Raw genomic sequence first — 24,262 nt, 5'->3', positions numbered from 1 at the left:
GATGAGATCAGAAGCCAATTGAATTTGGCACTGATTGAAGCTGTAAATATCCTGTGGTGAAAAATGATAGGTTTGTTCTGCAGGGAAAACTTACAGAAATGGACACGCAGCGGATGCAAGAGGGGAGCAGGGGACATGGGAGGAAAAAGCACTGGAATTAGATCTTGATTTCAGTTGATTTCTGGAGTGATCGAGGACTCAACATGGAACAGGATGAAATATTTAAGTAATCTGCTCTAGCTGCTGAATGCTGCCAGATTCCTTGTCAGAGATCCTATAAAGTAAAGGCCACCTAGATCATTAGGTCCCTTGCCTTGCTCCCTGTCATGTATTTACTCATGGATGGGATTCACTGCTTTGCCTGGGAGATGACTGTACAGCTTAAGGTAACCGGTCCAAACACCTCCTCTCAATTACATCCCCTCCTCCTAGGAGCACTTGCTTGAATTACAAGACCCCCTTTTCACAAGTAGTGCGTCACCTCCAAACGCCTGCAAGCGCCTCCATCCCCATGATTACAATCATTTCATTAACCCCTTCAGCATCTCCTCCTGAAGATGCTCACTGAAGACTCAAAATCTTTCTTACCACTTCTCCCAAACTCCCTTTCTTGTATGGAAAGTTATGGTCTTGACATGCACCCATTCTGATCCCTGCATCAAGCTGAATTACTGTGAGTCTTATCCCACTTACGCTGCTGATGTAGTTCTGGCTTAAAGAAAGCTCACGTTTTTAACTGAGGCTTGAGATGCCCCCACAAAGGAGCTAAGCTTTATTTACACGCTTTGCAATCTGCTACCCAATGTACTCCTGATTAAAACCTCATATTCCAGGTTTTTCCTTATTTTTTTTAAGCAGTGGAACTAGTTTTCCTGAGTGTTTAATAGCGAAACGGCACTACAGACCTATACTAAAAGAGTATTTCCCATTTTATGCATTTTATACATTATGTTGCTCTGCTTGATAAATACACAGTTGGGAAATACACATGCCTGAGAGGAAACTGTACTGTCAAGATTCCATTATAAACCCAGAACCAAATACTCTGAGGCCAGTAAGAATCAGACATTAGCAAAAGGCCCCCAGATCACACTGAACCCCCTGAGGAAACCTGGAAGCAAGCACTTCAACTGAGAGCTGAGTGCTGGGTTTGGGCCAGGCAGCAATTCAATCTCCTGCTTTTTGTGGAAAAGGCTTTCCCTACAACAGCAAACAGAGAGGTGCAATAGAAGCAGATGTGCAGGCTGGAGCAGCTGGTGCCAAGGACCCTCTATATTAATGATCCAGGGGCGTTACTTTGAACTGAACGAGTCTCTTCCTTTGAATTAAACATTCCCAACTACACAAGAGGTTCAAAGCACCATGGGTTGGCCCCTTCAAGTAGAGTGTGGAGCACATGTGGAGCTGCCAAGTGGGCTTCTTCAAAGAGAAACCAGTTTGTATGGACCATCTCATGAACCAAACTAGTACCTTCTGCTCCAGACCAATACACTCACGTAGATCATAGAATCATGGAATGGTTTGGTTTGGAAGGGACTTTAAAGGTTATCTAATTCAACCCCCTGACACAGGCAGGGACACCTTAGATATGAGCACCTACTTTTGCGATCCAACCCACCTTACCAAGTCTGCTGTCTTGCACTGAGCGGTACCAACCGGCCCATGTAAAAGCAAATTACAACTCCTCAATATGCATGAAAACAACAGCACTACATTGATTGCAAGTGCAAAAGTCCTGCTCTGCTTTGTCATTCCTTTTTGACTGAGAAGAGCCCAGACCAATCGTAAGCACCGTGAGAAGACTTCTCCAAGTACATTAGCAAACATCACAGGTATTAATTGCTGTCTGACAAAATAGGTGCCTCCAAATTTACAAGCTACCCTGCCCACGTACATACTCACAAAGTGCCCACTAAATACTGCTTGACAAATTAGTCTCATGATTAACTGGAGACTTAGCCAGTTTCCCTGTAGAGGAGCCAGGCACTGCATCCCATTTCCCTCCTCAGAAACACACAGTCCTGTTCTTGCTCTGGTGCATCCTGCCCCTTTCTGTAAGTCAAGAAGCTCTGTTTATCCCAAGTTATGTATCTCAAATAAAATAAAACCAGTTTCAGGTTTTTTTTTACCACTTTATTACTCCTGAGCTGTCTGCACTATCTTTTGCTTTACCCTGAAGGCCTTCCCTGTAGGCTGGGTTGATGCTGGTCCTTTTCTGAAGGGTATTTTCTTTGCACTACAGAAACATCCCTTCTGAAGACCACAGTAAAATTTATACCAGGACACCTCATGCTCTCTCCACTCTTATTGCACATTTTAACCCATACACTGATAACCAATATATGTGCTGACACACTGGAACATCCTTGGCAGTGTTCAAGGCCAGGTTGGATGGGGCTTGGAGCAAGCTGCTGTAGTGGAAGGTGTCCCTGCCCATGGCAGGAAGATGGAACTGGATGAGCTTTAAGGGCCCTTCCAACCCAAACCATTCTACAATCCTATGATTAAATGAGCTGTCTGGCTCCATTAACAAATGCCAACTAAAACACTGGATTTGGACATATACTAATTTCACAAGTCCCAAAATGTGATCAGAAGAGTGACTTTCTGGACACTCTTCTCTCATTTCATCTCATGTTTTTCTGTGCGCATTTTGTGCATTCCTAGAGCCTCATCTGCTCCTCCACATGCCCCACAAACACCCCAAGGCCCCTTGTAAAACACACTATGTCCTTAATTCAAAATACCAGTGACTTATTTGTAACAGAACTGCCATCACAGATACTTGGCATTTCAAAGGGACCTTTGGCAGGACCTTTAAGCAGCCTCCCAGTATGTTCCATGGAGACGCCATCAAACCTGTGTGCCAGCTACCTGCAGCTGTGCTGGTCTCAGGTCTGATCAGCTACAGGCAAGGGGCTTCGCACAGACTGGGTTTTGAAAGCCCATGAATCAGAAAGAAATTCCATCACATAATTAAGAAATGTTCCCCTTCCCCAATTTTAAATCCTCTGTTGGCTTTAATTAACTTGCCCTAAAGCAATAAGCCATGCAATGAGGTTGGCTTGAAAGTATAAAGCAAGTATGAAGTAAAACTCTGACAAGTATAAAGTGAGTTGTCTCTGCACAGCTCCCTGCCCCACTCACATTTCAAGGTATGGGATGTTCTCCCTTCTGCACCTCTTTTTTTCACCCCTGGCTCTTTAACATGCAAACTCAGTAGTATTTTACAGCCTGCCTCCATGAAGGAAAACCCACATCCAGCTACACAAAAAGAGAAATCCAGCTACACATAGATGGATAGGGCTTGGAGCAACCTGCTTTAGTGGAAGGTGACCCTGCCCATAGAACTAGATGAGATTTAAGGCCCCTTCCAACCCAAACCATTCTAGGATTGAATGACAGTCATCCCATGCACAGGCAGAGAACTGGGAATTTCCTGGAGCCCATGGGTTATCTGCAGTGTGCACACTAGTAAATCCTCGTCTTCTCCCAGAGAAAGCAAGCACTGACCTACACCAATACTCTCCCACCAGTGATGGTGTTCATGGCTGGGTGCACCTATACCAACCACAACTGCAGTTGTGTTTGCTCCGCTCTCTACAACCACCTGAAAGAAGATTGCAGTGAGGTGCATCTGGTCTCTGCTCCCAGGGAACGAGGGATGGCACAAGAGGAAATGGCCTCAAGCTGCACCAGGGCAGGTTTAGATGGAGCTGAGGAACAATTCCTTCCCCACAGGGTGCTCAGGCATTGGAACAGGCTGCCCAGGGCAGGGCTGGAGTCACCGTCCCTGCAAGTGCTCACACACAGTGGAGACGAGGCCTCAGTGCCATGGGTTAGTGGTGGCCTTGGCAGTGCTGGGGAACGGTTGGACTGGATGAGCTTAAAGGGCTTTTCCAACCTGGTTGATTCTGTGATTCTACTTCTAAAAATTGCAACTGCAATAATAATTTAAATCCATTAAAGCTTCTATTTCTCCGCAACAAGAGTCCAATCAAATAACTTTGATTTCTGTAGCTGCTTATCCCTTTCTTTTTTTTTTTTGCCTTAATACAACAGGCCAATCCAAGCAATCTCAGGTATCTATTTATGGCCGGTCTCAGCGGTGGAAGTGGCCAAAGCAGATCTGGTCAGGAAGGGCTCAGACAGGAGCACATGCATGCAATTAGCCAAGGATTAGAGCTGCAGATTTCTGCTTCTTGAGAAAGGGAAAAAGTCAACTTCTAGATATATCTCAAGCTGGAGGCTGAAGATCTCCTTCAGTTTTAGTACATAAGTGACACAAGCCTATTCTTTCCACTTGTGGAGGAGTCTTAAAGCTGTTAACTGAGGCTGTGATTTAATTGTGAGTGCACTTGGTCTCAAGTCCAGCTGGCGCTGTAGAGAAGTGAAAATACATTAAAAACATCACTTGGAAATTCTGACCTGGATGAAACCAGGAAAATTTAAATCTTTTGGGGAAAAAGAAAAGTTAGCTGGGAGATTTCTAGGCCATGACATAATCATCTGTTCAGCATGAAGACTTTTTGAAGCTTATCCTATCCATACCTTTTGAGGCTTACCAATTATTAAGGGATGGCTTCTTCTCACTACCGTACGTCTCTGCAGACCCGCACAAAAAGTGCTCCAGCAACAGGACTTTGCACTGTCTGCACAATTTAGTTAATAGGCACAGCGAGGCATTTTATCTCACTCTAATTCCTCCCCTCTAAAGGCTCCCATTCGTCACCTGCGCTCACCTCAACACATTTTAGCCTGCTATTTAATTACTTTAAAGCTGGAGTGATGGTGGTCTTATTTCTTCCGGTCACTCTTTCCTTTCAGGGGTTTGCTGCTGGCTCCCCTACCAGGCCCTGCACATCTAAAAATCCAGCAGGCAGTGCATTGCCTCTGACAAACGGATAATATTTGAGAGCCGTGGGTACACTGCTTTTGGGCTGATGTGTATATCAAGTTTCAGTCCAGTCAAAAGCCAGCACCATCTTTTCACTGCTGCCCTTTTCATTTAGTTATCTTACTGAAGTCTTATCTCCCCAGTCCCTTGCCAGAGGCTACCAGCTTCCTGCAGAGCCAGAAACAAAGCTCAGTCTTAAACAAAGGGGGAAAAAAATCACAACTGAAAGTTGGTCACAGTTACTGTTATGGAGCCCTGCAGGTTCTGTAGCCACGACTAAAGCAAAGGCATGCTGTTGCTTCTGTGCCTAGTGTCACTGGCCAGCAAAGCCACCAGTAGCACGGCAAGGTATTGCCTTTCTTTCAAGTAGTGTTAAACCTCATCACCGCTGGTTTTAGGCACGTTCTTTTCCCTGCTGCCATCCAAATAACCACTAAAACCAGCCGAAATGGTCAAAAACAATGCGGGAGAATGAAGGAACACAACTACCGTCACCACTAGTGACAGCTACCATGAGCTTGATGCCCATGCAACACAACCTTCCCAGAGCATCCTGTCTGAATTAAGCCCAGGAAAAAGGAAACATGAGGATCACCCTTCCTCCCTCTCAGTGTAACCAGTAACAGCCTGATCTCATAATACACCACAACTGGTTCATGTATCTCTTAACAGCAGAAAATGCATGTAGAGGTGTTAAAAATAACTGATATAATTAAGCTTCAGCAGCACAAACCAGGAAGAAACTGGCTTTACAGCAACTGCTCTTATGCCACATAAAGAAACCAACCTGAATTACATGCTTAGTTAAACCATGACCTTACACAGGAGAAGTTAGAAGAACAGGTTAAACACCGAGTACACAGGAAAGTTTCAAATAAAAAGACAATGTTTTATGTAAGTTTTCTTTCTATATAAGAATAAATATTTGTTAAGGTGCTGGCTATTTCCCTTGCAGTTAAGCAGATCTGTCGAATACCTCAGCAGAACGAAGCTCTCAATGTGCAGTACTTTCTGAACTCTTAATGAGCATCTCATAGATGAGCCTTATGCCTTCTAGAGTAAATTTCATCCTTCAGTTGCTCTTAGCTTGACATATTTAACATGAAACTCTCCATATTTATTCCTCAGGTGCTGTGGAGGAGCAGATATGTGCATGCACAAACACACTGAGCGGTGGCAAGGAACTTAGTATTAGTGTAAATATGAAAATGGGTTCAAGTAAGCCCAGCTAATGTCACTGTAGTCCCCTCCAGAGGCTTAATCATTTCTGTGTTTCTGAACCAGGAGTTGCTCCTGGAGTCACAGAAGTATCTGTTGTCCTCCCAGTAAAAAATCCAACTGATCTGATAGATGCTAAGGCCTGAAAATAAGGAGCACATGAGCTTTGTCAAATTTCTAGTGCTGGTGTGGGGTTTTTTAGGTTTAAATACTCATCTGTGTTGTGCTTGCCCATCTCAGAGTTCTGACTCTGTAAAGCTGCACTGCACTGTACTGCTAATTCAGGTATTTCACCAAAATAAGCACCATAAAACCCCTTGCTTGGGTCCTGAACTCCAATCCTACATTTCCTGAAGTGTAACAGCCCATCAGCTTCTTTTTAGGGAATTTCAGCTTAACTCTTGTGCTTTTCAGTGTGTGACAGCCAAATGCACACAAAAGCAGAACCAAAACTTGTTGAGCATCTCAGCAGAATCAAGGCATCTTGAGGTGACTGTACCTCCAAGATAAACATTTTAGTCTCTATCACCTGTCTTACTGAGAAACCTCAAGAGGCAGAGTGACCACAAACAACTCTGACTTATAAGATGACCAAATGTCACTGGAACTGTAAGAAAATGGCATAGAGCGGCTGCTGACTGCCTCTTCCCTCTGTTGTTGAAAACAAAGCTATCTGCCTCCTCTTTCAAGGTCCCTTGAAGGCTCTTCCCTTCTTTTAATCTTTAGTTCAGTATCCAAAGCTTGACCATTGCCTCTGGCTCACAACTCCGATCTTCATCTGAGTTTGAGGAAGGATCCTGGTCTCTTATCTAGGAGGTATCTTAGCGAGCAGGTTATCAAAACAAGGCCACAACACACTGGTCTCCTCTGTCCTCTTCAAAGGGATGAACAACAAATGGATGTATGGATAGTCCAACGCATGACAAACATCAGAGGAAATGAGAAGGAGACAAAAGCAGTGAGGACTTCTTTGGCTCTTCTCTCCAAAATTCCTAGGCTACACCAGCGATGTTTGGTCAAACTGTGCAGAAGGTTGCAGAAGTTGGTAAGGAAGATGAGGAGGATGTATTATAAACACAGGATAATGGGAAATCTCAGCTGACCACAGGTCGTGTGGGTCCTTACCTGCTCTAGTGGAAGGTGTCCCTGCTCATGGCAGGGGGTTGGAACTGGATGAGCTTTAAGGGCCCTTCCAACCCAAACCATTCTACAATTCTATAACAAACTACGTCACAGCACCTACAGAGCGTGCATCTGTTACACGTGAGGTATGAACGCACAGAGCAGTGTCCCACCTCCATATACATGTAACTCTAAACAGTCAGAGAACTTATTCAAGCGGTACTTACACTATTTAGATTAAAAAGAAGAGAACAGTATCATGGCTTTTACACCTCTGCTTTTTAACTAATGCATTTCAGAAGGGGACAAAAATACTTCCCTTGCATGTTTCTCTTTCACAGGCAGTAAGGAGAATAATGATTATACTCATAATGGCAAACTGGGTTTCTTTGTTTACAAAGGGTTGAGTTTTTATCAAAGGCTCATTTGCACATAAGAAAAATGCAATCAAACCAGGGAGCATTTCAACTATAGCGCTCATTCCTTTGGATAACGAAGGCTGATGGTTCTGTTGCTGTTCTGGTTTGACTTTTAGGCATCCAGGCATCTCCCAGCCACCACACAGGCACCAGGGTTTTCCTGGATCGGGTCCTAGATGACAAGAGCTGCCAAGCAGCTACAAGGACAATAAAACACGCTGTACTACTCCTAACCTTCATCTTTGGAGTACTGCATTTGAGCTGCTGAGGCCTCAAAATGGTGAAATCAGACCAGCCACCACCCAAGCTGACATTTCATTTGCCTCACTAAGTTATTCTTATTAGATGCATTTCCTGGAAGCTACTGGTAAGTGACAATTTATTTCTTTGTTTTCTTTCTTTTTGTTTAATTTCATTTAAAACCAATCACAATTACTCTAATCTGAAAGGATGCAATCTACCATGTCAGAACGAACCAGCTCAGTCCCACAGCCGTACGGGGAAAGCTTCTAAGTTTCCTGGCAGCGATGAATCAGTCTCTTTCTTTATGTGTGCATTGGAAAATGCAATACTGTTGTACCTAATAATTTATTATACATTCTCTTCATTATCTTTATGAAATATCTGCTGTCCAAATCAGAGCTAACAGAGACCGGGAGATGTGCTGCTCAGGGTAGTTCAGCAACCAGAAAGACCAGGAGTGAGTTACGACTTGCAGTGTTTGTGTTTTTCTTCTTTTTCTCCCTTTTTATCACCTCCTTCCCCAATTCTCCCCCATTTTTAGGCTTCACTGAAATATCTGAAGTCAAACCTGAGGTCCCCCAGCAGCTGCAGGGTCAGCAGAAGCCCAGCTGTCTAAACTTTATTGGCAGTAAATGTCATTCTCGCACACAAACCGCACGCCTGGAAAACCCAAAGGCACATCTTGGGCTATCACATCCCATCACGCTCCCCGACGAGATGTGAAAACTGAAATGGAAAACGTCAACAAAGTCCGGCCGCGGTGAGGAGCGGGGCATGCCCGCTGACAAGCGTGCCGCAGTGACAGAAATGGACTTGGAGTTGCAATTAGTAGCACTGTCATTTTCGGCCGCTCCTGCCAATTAATTAAGCCTGTCAAATGGAAAAGCAGCGGCATTCACATGATAATTTATATAGGGAGAGACTGGCCGAGCAAAGCTGCTGCTGCAGCCAACAAAATGCCCTCCGAGCACTTAAAAGGAAAATAAAATAAGAATATAAAGGGGGGGGGAGAGAGAGAAAGAAAGTTAAACTGTCCTTGTTATAATTGTTAACTCTGATCGCTCAAGTAGAAGACGGGCTGATTAAAACTCCAAAGGAGCCCCTAGCTCGCTTAAATCTCAGAGTCCGGAATGATAGAATCAGAGGAGTTTATTCATACCATTAAGCCCCAGAGAACTTAATTGAAAGAAGAGCATAGCCTGGACCTTGACAAGCGGGAGGTCACAGTAATTGCTGCCGGACATATTTAACATTAAGATAATCAGGCCATTAATTACCCTTTGGATCATTAAATCAGCCAGTTGCAAAATGAAATTTCTGCCTCTATTACTCACTTGAGAGACCACAGGGGTGGCTTTTAATTTATCAGTGAGCTTGAGATACAAAGGACCAGGCTTGGGGAGGAAGGAAAGGGGGAGAAAGGAGGGGGTCTGCTTCAGCAGAGGCAGGAATATCAATCCGCCATGCTTGGTGATCTTGGCAAATTAACTAGGTAAGATAACCTCAGCTTCTAAAGGCAGAAGCTGGGGGTATGTAAATAGATGAGGGCAGACAGGGAGATCAGAGCCTGCACACCACTTAGCAGGATAATAAAGGAAATCATCCTTGATTATCAGTGCTAATTTGGACACTGCCGGTAGCTTGTTATGCGTGTTCTGAGTAGCATTTAATTAATTCAATTGCTTGTTAATGAGGGAAGTGACATGTGGGGAGCAGATGCCACCCAACTGCAGATGGGTTCTGGTCAGCCCTTCACAATAAAATCTTTTTTTTTTCTTTTTTTTTTTTTTCCTTTTAAAATTTCTTTTTCCAAACACCCTTCCCCCAGCCCCGCAATAGGAAAGGTGTCAGGCATGGAGGAGCATTCAAAAGGCACAAAACACTGACCTCATCAGGCCAAGAACGGCTAAGAAACCAGACCTGACAATTGTGGATAGAGAGGTACTGATGTTCCCCCAGGCCCCATTTGTAACGCTGCGGCCTTATGCCAGGAATCGCAGACCAACAGGACTGTAACAGCAATCTGATGGCCAAAAGGAACAAGAAAGGAGAGAGAAATGAAACAGAGCATCCTCACAAGATTCAGGATACAATACCGGGATCTTAACTACTTGCTTTCACTGGGTTTACCCTTAATCTGTGCTATTTGTAAAGAAGGAATAGTTATTTCCATCGATAAAGGAAACACAGTTTAACTGTTTTCCTCCAAGTTGCTTCCCAGTTATCCCCCAGAAACCAGTGCATGCTCAGCATAGCTGACACTGGCCTTGAAACAGCAAGCCAGGCTTCAGATTAGGCTTGTAGGAGTCTGCTAAATATAGTCGAGCTGGCACCATTACATTCAGTTTGTTAGTGAGCGAGGGACCAAACTGGACCTTACATTGTAAGGTGAACATCAATTCCCAACACTGCCGGCTCCTAACTCTGGCCTTCTCATCACCTTTGGTAACCAGGATAAACAGGGTGACTGCCGTGCAGACAGACTACCTCAGCAAAACTGCTGCACATGCTCTAAGCTCCATTTAAAGGGTTGCTGCCTGGGGCTGCCTGAGCTTCTACTACTCATCCCTCCCCTTAAAAATAATTTTTAATGGAGTTGGAAGTTCTTGCTATTTGAGTATTCTCAGAAAGATGCAAAAATGATGAAACCCTTCCTTCGCCTTGAAGGTTTGCCTGTAGCTGATACAAATATTCAGCATCACTTGAGCAGGACAATAAAAAGCATGGCTGAGATGGTACCTGGATATGACACTGCCCTCCCTCCTCTTGGCCAGAGGAAAATGCTAACAGCATCTTAGGAAGTTGATGGTGGCAAAGCAAGGCTGCAACCCAGAAGCCACATGGCAAGATTCGTACATCGAGAAAGCAAAACATGCGAGGTGTGTCCAGAAAAAGGCTAAAGATCTAGTGGGAGAGCTACATTCCAATACAAAAGGGTCTAGGCAAAATACAGTGCAGATTCCGCAGGCTGACTTAACCCAACTCCCACATTCCTCCGTGGAGCAGTTCTGCCCCACCGGGCTACTCCTGTGTCACACCACTCCAAATCAATGTTTTAAGAGTGTGCTTAAATACTATCAATAGCAATTAGAGGGGATAATCCTGATCTCATCCCCAGACCCGGTTAATTGTCGCAACATTGATTTACTCTAATTTGACTTCTCACTCCAAATTAAACCTGCATTACCAAAGGAGGAACCGCAGGCAAACTCTGCCCATGCCCCCCTCCTCTCCAAGACAATAAATTTCATATTGAATACCTCTGGAAGAAACCCAGCAGTTGTTGCAGGATCCATACGGAAAGATCTTTTTCCTCCCCCCCCCCCCCCCCCCTTCTTTTTTTTCTTCCTGCGAGTAATTAAAAGATGCTTTTCTTGACTAATGATCCCCCTGTTTAGGAATGGGAAGTCGATATTCCTTCACCAGCAGTCAGCTTCAATTTGTCACAGGGCTCCTGAAGTTTGAGCGGCGGTTCTCAGGGCTGTTGGTAATTGCTGGAACCAATTACCAGCTTTCCAAAGCTGACCTAATCAGGGACCCATGGACACCACTGCTCAGAGGCCAGCTGGTCCCCCCCTCACATCCATGTACTTGCCTGCGCTTGGGTTTGCTGCTGCTTCATCAACTCCTCGTCGTTGCGAGCTCGTGTTCATTCCTCTTCCCGTCTTCACACCCAACACCCTCAGACTGAACTTTGCCTCAAGCTACTGTTTACTCTATGCTGCTTCCATGGGGAACCCATTGCACCTGTCCTGCTTCCCACTTTGATGCTAGAGGCCATCCAAGGTGTTGCCTTCGGTCCAGAGGCATGGAATAACCTGGAGATCTGCTTGTTTCAGAAGCTGCCTGTCAGACTTGATGAGACTTGGACTGTGGTCATGTTACAGGACATACCTGGGCAATATATCCTTGATGAAAGCAACAGCAGTAATGCTTTTTGCTATGAAACTCCCAGGCTTTGAGTTCACACCCTCCAATCCCAATTTCTGACCTTGTTATCTAAATACGTTTCCAGGTTTATCCTTCCCCATGACCTTCTCAGAAAAGGAGTTTAAAATGAATTTGAATGGATGAGGGATGGGCCATAAGTTGTACTCACAGCCTGGCACAGCTCTGTTTGTAGAAATATTAGTGACATGGTCCTGATTAAGACTCCTTAATTATGCCATGACCTAGAGTAGCCATCTGTCAATCCCTCCTGCAAAACATCATCTCCCTGGGGCTCTCCGCCCTTTCCTCTACAACAGGAATGCATGGGATGCCACTGCAATGCCTCAGTGATCAGTGCCAACTACTCCCAAGCTGAAGGGGCTCCTTTTGAAGCCATGTCAAGACTTTCAGGCTCCTTTTAATCCAGAATGTGAATGCTCCTTGAGCCTCCAAGCCCAACAGATTCAGTGTGGGTGGAAAAGTCAGTAACTCTCTTATTTTCCCCTAAAAAGCCTGTGGGTTTCCACCAACGGCTTCATCTCCAATAGAAAGATGCAGCATGAAATCGTGAAACCCATGTATATGCTCTACATACATGTATCCCTTCTATAAGTGTGTATTAAGAGAGGGTCCCCAACAAATATCCTTGGGGAGCTGAGATTTGGAGTTCTGGTGGAGGAGCGATGGAAGGAGTCCAAGGATATTTGGAGATCAGAGAAGAAACAGGCATTCAGCCAAACTCCCGAAGGGGAAGAAAGCTGAGAGCTAGTACTGGGGAGCTGCTCCTGCCCATGCTGATGAGCTCTGGGACCAGCCAGACTCTAAAAGTCACTGTGTGAGGAGGCTAACACACCCAATGTGCTCCTGCTCTACAGACCCCCATCAGATAGGGGAGGGAATTACTCCCATGTGTTCCTCCTGAACTTGTTCATACCCCATTCCCTTCTGCAGCCCCACTCTACTTGCTTGGCTTTTCCCCAGTCCCTCCACTTTGGTTGCCTCTTCCCCCTTCAGTCCCTCATCAACAGAAAAAGGGGGTTTTGTTTAACCCTATATCAGGTCCGTTGTAGCTGATTCTGATTGGCCTCCTCAAGCCAAACTGCAAACAGTAGTGAGAAATGGAATACACAACTTACAGCTAAAGAACTTGAACTTACTCTCTTGTGGTATCTTGGGCAGGAGGAGCATGATGCTGGTAGAGACCACAGCAGAGGCACAGACTGAAAAAGCTTTCAGGTATTTATGTGAAAAAGATCACTTCAGTCCCTGCTGCAAGGGGCAGAAAACAATGGGAGCAGCAAAGCAAGATTCCAATTGCTTTGTGGAAGAACTTGCACATAACCCTAATTCTACTTCTAGCAGCTCCTGTATCACGTAAGTGTGCACCTGGAAACAGATCTGGACAGACACAGTTATAAAATGCATCCTTCTGTCCAAAAATGTTATAGTGCAGGAAGGAAAATGTGATTCTGTCACTGAAACATAAGCAGCTGAATAGAAACATGAAGATGAACAGAAACAATGAAGAATTAAAATAAGCCCTGAGCATGAAATACAAAGAGAACAAAGTTGATTTTCTTTAAGTATCCAATTCCAAACACAAACCTCTGGATTACTGAATTCAAATGGATGGTTTTCTTTTCAGTCACATGTATTTCAGATTTCTCATTATAATATCATTACTATATGAGTACTAAAATGATGTTGTTCTTTAAAAACATCAAAATCCAATTAAGAGTAAGTCTTTTTTCCTTTTAAGTATTTATAACTGTGGTATCTCTCCAGCTCACCTCAGTAGTAAGGAGCAACATGTATTTGTTAGGCACAACAATATAAGGTCTTTCGATTAAAGGGATACTGATGACTGAAAGGCAGCATTGATTTCAATCTACCTGATGAAATAATTATATTCACTAATAATATACACTTATACAGCAGACATACAGGTTACGTATGAACAAAACCTCTGTGGAGGTCCCCCTGAGCATTCTCACACGTCGTCATTCATCTAAGTAGCCTGATTAATGTACTGGCTTCATTCTCGAAGATGAACCAAAGGTGGCACCAAAAATTCATTTTTCAGTGCTAACGAAATAATGCAATAAGAAACACTTTATTACAGACAACAGCACAAACCTACTCCTACACCACAGGAAGTGGCCCAGGTATATGCTCCCAGGTTATAATTTCACTTGATCTGGTACTCGAAAAAGCAGGATCCAGAGATATACACCAACAAAACCCCAACATAATTCCCTCTGATTTCTCTCATATGCAGGAAGCAAACATAGAGCTAAACCTCAATCACACCGTTTGCCACCTGGGGACCTACCAGTGCTCAGATGTTGGGTATCCCACTGGAGCTGCCCCTAAGACAATAACAGTGCACTTCTGAAGACAACTTCAGAGGCTGGCCCAGCCCTGCAAGGAGGTCCTTCTCCTCCCCAAACCCCTGCCGAAATGCAGTCTGTCAGAGGTCATTCTGCTTCCCCCCCAAGCCAATATGTTAGTTCTAACTAGCAGCACTTACATCTCAAACCTACTCACATCAGGAAAGTACTTTCAAAACACCTTTCTTTGACACCGATTAGATAAATTAAAGTTTTTGGTATGACAACGTACTGCAGCTAGATTTTCACTGCGCTGAGCTATGAGTGGTAGGTAAAACACTGTTCCCATTGGAAACACCACCCCCCCAACATATATTCTCACATATATTATAACAGAAGTAAGCAAGACCACAGTGAGCAGAACTTGCACCATCTGTGCTGACAACCTGATGGCAGGTACAAATTCCTGGGTGAGCATGAACTACTTAAGGCATAATAACTAATGACAAACTGAGAGGCCAAGAGTAGGGAACTTTGTGGCTGACCGAAACAAAGGGATGCATTATGGGATCAGTCAGACTGAGGAACAGCCAGGCAGGGGGTTCCAGTCTCCCACTGTGATGTCGGTCAGTCAACTAGCAAAAACACTGTAGGGCTGCTGAGGAAACCTTCACAAGAGTGCAAAAGTAATGGGGTCACTCATCTTTTGACATCTTTGACACACGTTCCTCCTCGGCATGCACTGAAGATATATAGATAGATAGATATATATATATACACACACACATCATGACTTTTACAAGGCATACTCCAAGGGAGAATTTGCAAAGGCCATACTGTAAAACATTGCAACGCCCTACCACCTCTGACTGAGAATCGTGAAGGAGGATTTATGTGCTCACAGCTTGCAGTATGTGGAGGATCACATCCTACCCGCCCGCTGTGTGCCACAGTGAGATGGAGGAAGCAAGCTTACCTTGTGGAGTCTGGAGAAGGTTTCATGTGGCCCTGGCTGCTCTCCTCCCAAACGCTGTTTGCCAGCTCGTTCCCGATAGAAGACATCACCTTAATGAGCTCTATAGGCCAGTCATCCAGGTCAAGAGAGCGGACCCGTGAGAGGTGTGTGCCAAGGTTTCGGTGTATACCTGAGCATTCGATACATATAAGTGCCCCCAGATTCAGGCTGGCCCAGTCAGGGTCTAGGGGAAGAAGAAACACAAGCAATTAGACAACAAAACACCTAACAAAGCTTAATGTTTATGGTTAAGGGTTTTAGCTCTGGGTGTACACTGGGCTGCATCAAAAGAAGCGTGACCAGCAGGTTGAGGGAGGTGATCCTGCCCCTCTGCTCTGCTCTGGTGAGGCCCCACTTGCAGCACTGTGTGCAGTTCTGGTGTCCTCAGCATACAAGGACATGGAGCTGTTGGAGCAAGTCCAGAAGAGGGCCATGAGGATGAGCAGGAGATACATAGCTTCTGTATGAAGACAGGCTGAGAACATTGGGGCTGTTCAGCCTGGAGAAGCTGTGTGGAGACCTCAGAGCAGCTTCCAGTGTCTGAAGGGGGCTACAAGGATGCTGGGGAGGGACTCTTCATTAGGGACTGTAGTGATAGGACAAGGGGTGATGGGTTCAAACTGAAACAGGGGAAGTTCAGGTTGGAGATAAGGCAGAAGCTCTTCCCTGTGAGGGTGCTGAGGCACTGGCACAGGGTGCCCAGAGAAGCTGTGGCTGCCCCATCCCTGGCAGTGTTCCAGGCCAGGTTGGATGGGGTTGGAACTAGATGACCTTTTTAAGTCCCTTCCAACCCAAACCCTTCTATGATTTACTCTAACCTCTATGATTCTATGAAAAATAATGAAGAATGCATGTGTCCTGTCCAAAAGCAGAGCTGGGAGGTCTTCAATCTGGTCAACTTTGCCCCATGGAGATACCAACCCTTCTGAGAAAACCCTCAAGGAATAAGAAAATCACTGGGGGTGGGATGGAGTGCTATCCTCAAAAGATGCCTCATTGCACCTTCAGTTGAAAGAAAAATATGACTTAGAAAAGAAGAAAACACCAACGTAGTGGCAGGTAGCTGATGATGAAGTAGTGGAGAAAACCCCTCCTTGGGAATCTAGAGCCACCCATAACCAGTTACAAGGGAAAAAGGAGGAAAAATCCCAGAGTGACTAGATAGGATGTCTCTGTTGCTGACTGTATCAACTCCCTTATATATAGACTCCACACATGGTTTTTACATCTAACACACCATGGGTATGTTTTCATCTCCAAGATCAGGGAGATCAGTACTAAGATGAAAATGCGATACTCTGAACAGTACCAGTCGTAGTGTATGAGCCAGGATTGCACCGACGCACACATACAAAATAACCCCACAAATGAGAAAACTGGGACAAATTTGGGAAATTCCAAGTCATTTCCCAAGATGGCTCACTTTCTTGTCATTGTCCTGTGTTATTTAAATGTAACTTGGTATGAATCTCCCTCTCCCCAACAAACGGGCATTATAACAAGTGCAATGAAAGGCACAAGGGAGGAATTTTTGGTGGCTTGTTTTCTCCCCCCCCCTGCTGTCACATCTCTTCTTCTCACCTTACCCTGGGCCTCTCAAAGAACTGTCTTAGCCTATCACAAATGCCAAGCAGGGTATTAATTGAGAGGGTAGACAATTTCTATCCAAATCTAAATAAGAAGAATCCTCCACCTCATTTCACTTGAGCAGAAAGTGTTTAAGAAGTTCCTGTCCATACCAGGTCTTACCTAGGAATACACAGTATTTCAGACTTAAAAAAACCAAGATGAGCCAAAGCTCCAGCCATGCTTTCCAAGCCCTTGCTAAGACAACCATGACAATCTGCTTTCCTGCCTACTTCATCAGGTCACCTCTACCAGTTTTGGTGTCTTGGCAGTGGGGGAACTAAGAGTACATTTGAAACACACTAAAAACCCTGAAACACTGATTTGTTGAGAAAAGCTTAAGTAACAGAGCAGATACTCTTTGGAAATTTGCCAACTGTGACTGGGAATGAAATCTCTGCCCCTGCCCTGCAAAGGCCATGCTGATCTTCACTATAATAAAAAGCCACAAGCTCAAAGAGGCACAAACTCAGAATGAAGCAAGAGAAAAGAACACCGATTTAGTTTTCCAGTTATTCTAGCTGATGTTAAGGACCCGACCTCCCTCCCAAATCCCTCTGTGCTCTTGAAGCACATCTAATGCATCTTCTACTAAATACATTTGTTAAATATTCACCTACTTCCAATGGGAGGTGCTGGTGCAATTGAAGCAATGACACCAAAGCAAAGCACCAAGAAGTTACATGGAAGTTTGTTAAGAAAGCATTTTAAATGTCAACAGTCTGCCACCTCACAGCTGAGTTGGAAGGTGGCAAACTAGGAAAGGCAAATAGTGAACTCATTACAGACACCCAGTGAGAAACCAGACTTGCTGGTCTTGGTTACAGCTGGCTAATGCAGAGGCTCTAATGAGGAGCTTGGACAAGTGACATTGTTCAATGGACTCTGGGAAAAACTGACACGGTGCTACTTATGACATTAACTCCAGTGCATGCACATGAAAACCTGTTCTCCAAAGGATGTGTGCTAGATAATTATTGGTGGGTAGTGACTCCTGTTAAGGCATCTCCTTCTTGCCATATGTAGTAGAGCACTTGTAAAATCTCATGCTTGAAAACTGTTAGCACCAATTCAGACTGGAAAGAAGCACAAGTGGTTACAAGCCATAACTATTCACACTGGGGTTTCTGGGTGCCTTTTCAAGAAGGTGATTAAAAAAATCAGCTCCCTTTACCTGCTGATGCTAAGAGTAATTCGGAATTGGAGGATGCTCAGAATACTTGTAAGCAGGTGGTAGGCCTTTCTCCAGTGCGCACATATCCAGATTTGATGGTAAAAGAGAGGAAAAAGCCCGTTCAATGCAGGTGGGGGTGTTAGGAAGGTAGATTCCCCTCTTTGCTTTACTTACAATTTGTCGAACAGAATATGAGCTCTTTTTAACATGGCTGAATACATCCAGATGACAATTTTCAGCTGTCCATATTCTTAAAAGATGTTTAGCTCCCTCCTTCTCTAAAAACCTCCTCCCCACTTTGACTTGCACCTCAAGCTGATTGATCATTTGAAGGTGAAATCTCCTGGAGCAGCTCTTTTAGGAGAATAACCCCTCCCCACCATCTCCTTCATCCTTTTGGACCTGTGGTGGCTGATGAAAGGCTTTGCCATGCTAAATCCTCATGAGTTCAGCATGTGTTAGATAGCTCTGGGCTGAGCAGAGGGAATCTTTAAAGGGAGGAGGAGAAAGGCCAGGGAAAGAAGAAGCAGGGGTGAAGGCATCTTGCAGAGTCACAGCAGAAGAGAGAGAAGAGTTTGCATCACTCCTATGCTTTGAGAGGTTTTTTCCTATTCTGCATATAAAGTTGAATCTTGTGATTGGCACAGTAGACCTGCAGGGCCACCCAAATGATAACTTCAGTGTTTGGCTCTCAGATACAAAATGTACCATAGCAAATTATTAGACTATTGGACTGGAAAACTCATGATGAGACTCTGCATCTTTAAGCCCTCCCTGTTTTCTTCTGCAACAGAAAAGACCTGATATTCCACGCTCTCCAGATTATCTTGGAAGTGACTCATATTTATCCTCTGCTCTGCTCTTTAAGACAAGAAGAACTAAAACCTTTTTGGGGCAGAAATTTAGCTGGGTTTACCTAAGCAATCTGATCATCTTCAGTGCCTTCTCCAGACAGGAGCCAGCACTGGGACTTCAACACTCTGGGAAAAGGCAACATCACTTTCCTTCTGAAACATGAAATGAGATCTTCTTGGGAAAAACCGCCAGCACTAAGGAGCATTTTACCTTACCTCTTGCTCCGGGATGTGAATGTTAAAAAAGGATTTGGAAAAAGTTTACTCTGAGACTGCCAAAGGCACATGGATGCTGCTAGTGCTACTGCTGCTGATTAACATCCAACAAGGCAGAAATTCCCTGGTGAAACAAAGTGCTGCCATGAAGTGCTAAAAAGGCAAAGAGCTCAAGAAAGAGAAAGAATGAGACTTCTGAAGTGGAAGATTGATGGCTCTTCAATAGAGCTGAGGGACAGCAACATCTCATATTCCTTTGCTCCCAAACATCTGGCTTTGTGAAGATGCAAACTATGTGAACTTTCCACAGGAGAGCTGGTGTTTGTGATGCTAAACGCTCTGGGGGGTAAAGACTTGCACAAGCAAGGCAGAAAGGAGAGAAGGAAATAAAGCAAACCCTGGCAAAAAACTGGCAGGCTGAGATTCACCTCATGCTCGTGTTCACATTTTAAGATAAACTGCTTTGGAAATGTCTCAAACTTCTTCTAAAGAACTATGGTAGCCTTAAAATCAGGAAGGCCAAACAGCAAGAAGAGTCCCAGAGGGTATAAATCATCCCCAAGAATACAAACAATCAAGAGGTTCCAAATTCCCCTCTCTCCCTCCCCTCTACACTACAAAACAGAGCATTGAGTGTTGCCAAAAAGGGCAGTCCAAGCCTGCCCCCTCCCAGCAACATGTTCTTGGCACATCCCTCCTGCTGGCACCATGTACCTGTGGCCAACTTGACCCATGAAACAATCTGGAGGAAAAGCAGCCTGGCTGAAATGGGAATAAAAAAAAACAAAGGAAAAAGAAAACAAGAGTGCTGCCTTCTCCATGCACAATCATTTTCCTGATTAAACATTGAGCCTGGTTGCATAAATACATGCACGACTGGAGAGAAACACGTATCTCTGGGGTTAGCCTGGATGGGGCTTGGAGCAAGCTGCTCTAGTGAAAGGTGTCCCTCCCCATGGCAGGGGGTTGAAACTGGATGAGCTTTAAGGTCCCTTCCAATCCAATCCAGTCTGGGATTCTATGAACTGGATCACGGATGTATCATAAGGATGTGCATGAGGGGGGGAAGTCGCCTGGGACACACATTCCCCCTCCACCTGGGTGACCAGTTAGCAGGGTCTAGAAAATGCCACCCACAGCTCTACAGACAGACTGAATAGAAATCAGTAACGGTCCCATTGTGGTCTGCTCACAGACAGCAGCGAGTACTTCAAATGAGCTAAATATTCATCTAGGTCACCTGAAGACCCTGTCCTTCTTATATACAGTGCAGCATCTTACATACCTTTGACTTGAACTGCATCAAAGCTTTGGTGTAAATCTGAATGACTACCAGGTCAATATGAAAGAACTTTAATGAGTGTTGGGCTGTATATGTCAATATATGTATATACCAGTCAAACCAACATTTTCATTTGTTTATTGCATGCTGGATTACTAGCCACTGGAATGTAAAGACCTTAATTTACCAACATTGCTATTATTTCTTTCAGTCTGTGAAATTTCTGCTCAACAAGCTGTTCCTCCAGCATCCCAGTTCTGGTGCTCAAGGCCTGGTCCAGGCAGGCCTCACATCCCTGTGTGCTGAACCACCGGGGACAGCTGCCTTTCTTCTTGATCCATCTCCTATGGACAGCACATGGGTATCTGACAGTGTCCAACTAAAACCAGTCTGGATGTGAAGCTGTTAACGTGCTAACCACCTTCCCTTCAAGCCTTCTAAGCATGAGGCAGGGGATAACAGGGATTTCTGGTGGATGACTGAATGAGTTAAATCAGCAGATAGCAAATTAATTGTGCACAAGCATTAGCATGTCAGTATGACTGTTCATTTTAGAGTGAACTGGGATGCTGGGATGCCTTGGACTAGTAGTCACAATCCTAAACAACAAGTCTTAAAATCAAAAAAGAACTGTACCAAAAGGAAAAAACAAGGACGTTTTTCCATGTGAAGCACTTGTAAAAAACACCAGAAAAGTTCTGACTTTCAAGTATCAAAGAAATACAAATGCGCAAGTGCTCAATCCTTCTGCTTCTACAATTAATTGCTTTACAGCAAGAGTACTTCCTTTTTGTGGCTTTGTTGCAAGCCCCTGGAACTGAAGAGCACCAGAATAATGACCTCAGACAGGGTTAGTGAGGTGAACCACAGCTCAAAGTATTCTTGAGAATACTTTCTGAGCACTACGTATGTGTTTTAAAAAATAAAGAAAGGGAAAGAAACACAAAGGGGAGGAAAAAAGAAAGATCCCAAATCAAGTTTTCAAGTATCCAGATATAATGAGCAATGACTTTGGTTTCTTTTGACAAGGAACCCTAAAAAAAAACAAACCGAAAGAATACCAATCAAGCTCTTTGAAAACAGCACCATGGCACATCTGCCCTCTCCATGCAAAACAGGAGGAAAACAGAAGTTACAACTTCTTTTTCTTTGACAGAAAGTAAAGAAATGATGACATTTAGAAGTGGGATGTGAAAGGGGAAAAATGAGGATGCACTGATGCAACATATATTGAGCACAAATGAACATAAAATAAAGCTGATAAAGCAAACTCCGTAATGAAGCATATAGAATATAATACCAAATATAATGCCAAAACAGACAAAGCCCGTGGTGGGTGTTCACTCAAGTCTTGGCCAAGGAGAAGTGCTGGCCAAGAAGAGGTCTATTTTCTGAAGTGATGTGACCATACTTACTCTGTGCTTCACAGTCCACACAGTGGGAATTGCCTCTGATGTTCCTTATGGACTGAAGGGCCATGGCCTCATTCTGACTTGTCAGGCGGGACTGAATAGATGGAAAGAAATGTAGAAACAACACATAAGGACCCAGTAACATCGGATGACACAACTGTCACGTCAATGAATGGCACAACTCAAAGCTTAGACCAAGGTTGAATGAACATGGTCAAGGAACCTCAAGTCTTGGTTTGCCTCTCAACAGTGATCCTTTGGCATTTCCAAGTACTGCAAGTCCAAACCTGCCAAGCAGGGACTCCTCTTCCCTCCCATGTTTCTTGACAGCATCATATTCCTCCCAGGGATCTCTACCCTGTGCAAGAGCTCCCAGTGCTCTGGGGTCTATTCTAAGAAGGGGGGAGAGTGCACTGAGGAAAACTGAGTCTGGAAATGAAGCCTGCTATTCATAAGAACAGGAGTCACAGGTTAGGTTTGCTTTTTGAGATAAATTAGATAAGAATATTATCGTATAAAATCAATGTCTTTTATTGATGTGTGTGCTTTTGTTAATGAAGACTAAGGGATGGTTTGCAAAAGCAGCTGAAACCTTTTTATCATCCAAAGGTCAGATTTAATCAGATGGCACTCCATGATGACCTGCCAATGACCTCTACTTGGACCTGGAGACACTGTCACAAGGTACAACAGTTCAACTCAACTGTCTTGTGAGCTCTCAGAGAAGTAAACTGTTAGTTATAGCAAGTGATGGACTCTTTGCAATGAACTGATTTAAACAGCATGAGGACCAGGTCTTAAGTATGGCAATGTGGGGATGTGTCCTCCTGACCTACCAATGGGACGCCTACTAAACCTGTTCAACTAAGTGCACTTTGCTATTCCAACTAGTTCTTCTGACATGTTTTGATAGCTCAGTAATACTTTACAGGAAAGAAACCTCCTGGAGCCACTTACCAGGCACTCTTTATCCTCTTTTGGTTTTTTTTATATAGGTGTGAGTGTACACATTTCCTCCTTTGTGTTCCCTTAACGTACATATTAGAATGTGTAAACCCAAGAAAGGCAAGAAAATATGTAAGCAGTGATTTTTCACTATCTCAGAAATACATATTGGAAACAAATTCTTTTCACTTTTAATAGAATGGGAAGTAAATTATGTTGATGATAATCACTGGTGTCTGATCTACTCTGGCAGCTCAGGGTAATGAAAGCAGGCATTCATTCTACCATATCAGTCTCCTTGCAATATAAAGTCATTAAAGACAACACTTAGGCGGATGATGCTAAAGGATCTAGAGGTCTGAACAGTTATTGCACAGTTCTCTTCCTTGACTACCACTCAACACCTTGCCCTCTAGCTGTGAAGAGTGAGCAGACACAGAGACTCAAGAAGCAGGAGCTCTCTGGCCCCTCTAAAGATAAGGGATGTATGAAGAAGTCTCAGATTTTAAACATCGATTCTGAGAGGAAAGGAGAACAAATTGCTTCTGTCATCATATGAAAGCATTGCAAGGTGGAAGGCCCGGTCCTCTTAGGTCATGTTCTTCTTTCTCCAAAATGCTTTGATGAACTGTTTCTGGATTTGCTTTGTTTTAAGACAAAAACCCGTAACAATTTATTTCAGTGAAATTAAAGAAAAGATAAATTGCATCTACGCTTTAGTTTCTGTGATTTGCATTATTCCATCAGGGCAGAATCCTATGGCTGAACATTATTGCACATTTATGGTTAGGTCAGCCAGAATGCTGAGTTAAATTCTGCCATGCAGCAGCTTAGCAGATTTAACTTGAGATTTGACTTGTAAATACATTGGTTTTGGGGTCTGCCTCTGCTCTCCTCTGCAACAGGCTTTTCCTCAAGCGCCTTCTGCAGATCTCTAACCTGACACAAAGCTGAATCTGCATCACTGACTACACCACACAACTTCTTTATTTTCAGTATTCCTCTGTGCACCTTACCTTGTTCTTGCTGCTCTCACATGACTGTAAACTGGCCAAGATCTGACTCTCTATGGCTTGTACCCACGCATCTCTTTCTTCATATGTGGTAGCTTCAAAGTGCCAAGTCTGGCCGGTGAGAGAGACAATGATAAACTCGAAGTTTTCTTCTTGCTCTGAAAAAGACATGCAATACGAAGAGAAGGTTAAGTTTAAGGATACTGACAACTAGGCCTAAACTATCTTTGTTGATGAGCATTTCTTCAATACAACAAGCGAAAGCAGGTCTGGATTGTTGAGGTTTGAGGCTAGATACAGCCAATTCCCTTGCAGTTGCACATCAGAAAACAGCTTGCAGATCCACTGCGTTTATTCTCCAAATGTTATACAGATAAAGTACTGTCATGGGTACATATTCAGTTCCTCTGTGTGTATGTGAGGGTGGTATCAAGGCTATACCCTTCTGGAACACAAAGTGGATAACAAGCATTATTTAGATTTAAACCTGAGGTGCTAAGAGCTACATAATGTAAAAATCAAAGCATGCCATAAAATAACTTAAAAGATGAATGGACTGTTAAAGG

The 24,262-nt window shown here is 44.0% G+C and overlaps 1 protein-coding gene across 8 annotated transcripts in view; it reads right to left on the bottom strand.

The window, feature by feature from the left end:
• Positions 1 to 24,262, bottom strand: part of AGAP1 (ArfGAP with GTPase domain, ankyrin repeat and PH domain 1) — a 320,437-nt gene that overhangs the window by 19,718 nt on the left and 276,457 nt on the right. For all 8 annotated transcript variants that reach the window (XM_057422254.1, XM_057422264.1, XM_057422272.1 and 5 more), the window contains 3 exons: positions 23,700 to 23,854; positions 21,742 to 21,832; positions 15,136 to 15,358 (listed from right to left, as the gene is read on the bottom strand). In XM_057422254.1, coding sequence (XP_057278237.1) covers positions 15,136 to 15,358; positions 21,742 to 21,832; positions 23,700 to 23,854 — 469 coding nt within the window. The remainder of the gene's footprint in view (positions 1 to 15,135; positions 15,359 to 21,741; positions 21,833 to 23,699; positions 23,855 to 24,262) is intronic.

This window comes from Pezoporus wallicus, unplaced genomic scaffold (genome assembly GCF_028554395.1).
Source record: "Pezoporus wallicus isolate ANWC-B61680 ecotype Strahan unplaced genomic scaffold, APGP_CSIRO_Pwel_v1 contig_3488, whole genome shotgun sequence".
Taxonomy (NCBI): Eukaryota; Metazoa; Chordata; class Aves; order Psittaciformes; family Psittacidae; genus Pezoporus; species Pezoporus wallicus.
Note: the sequence above shows the minus strand (reverse complement) of the source record. Positions and strands in the feature narration are given on the sequence as shown.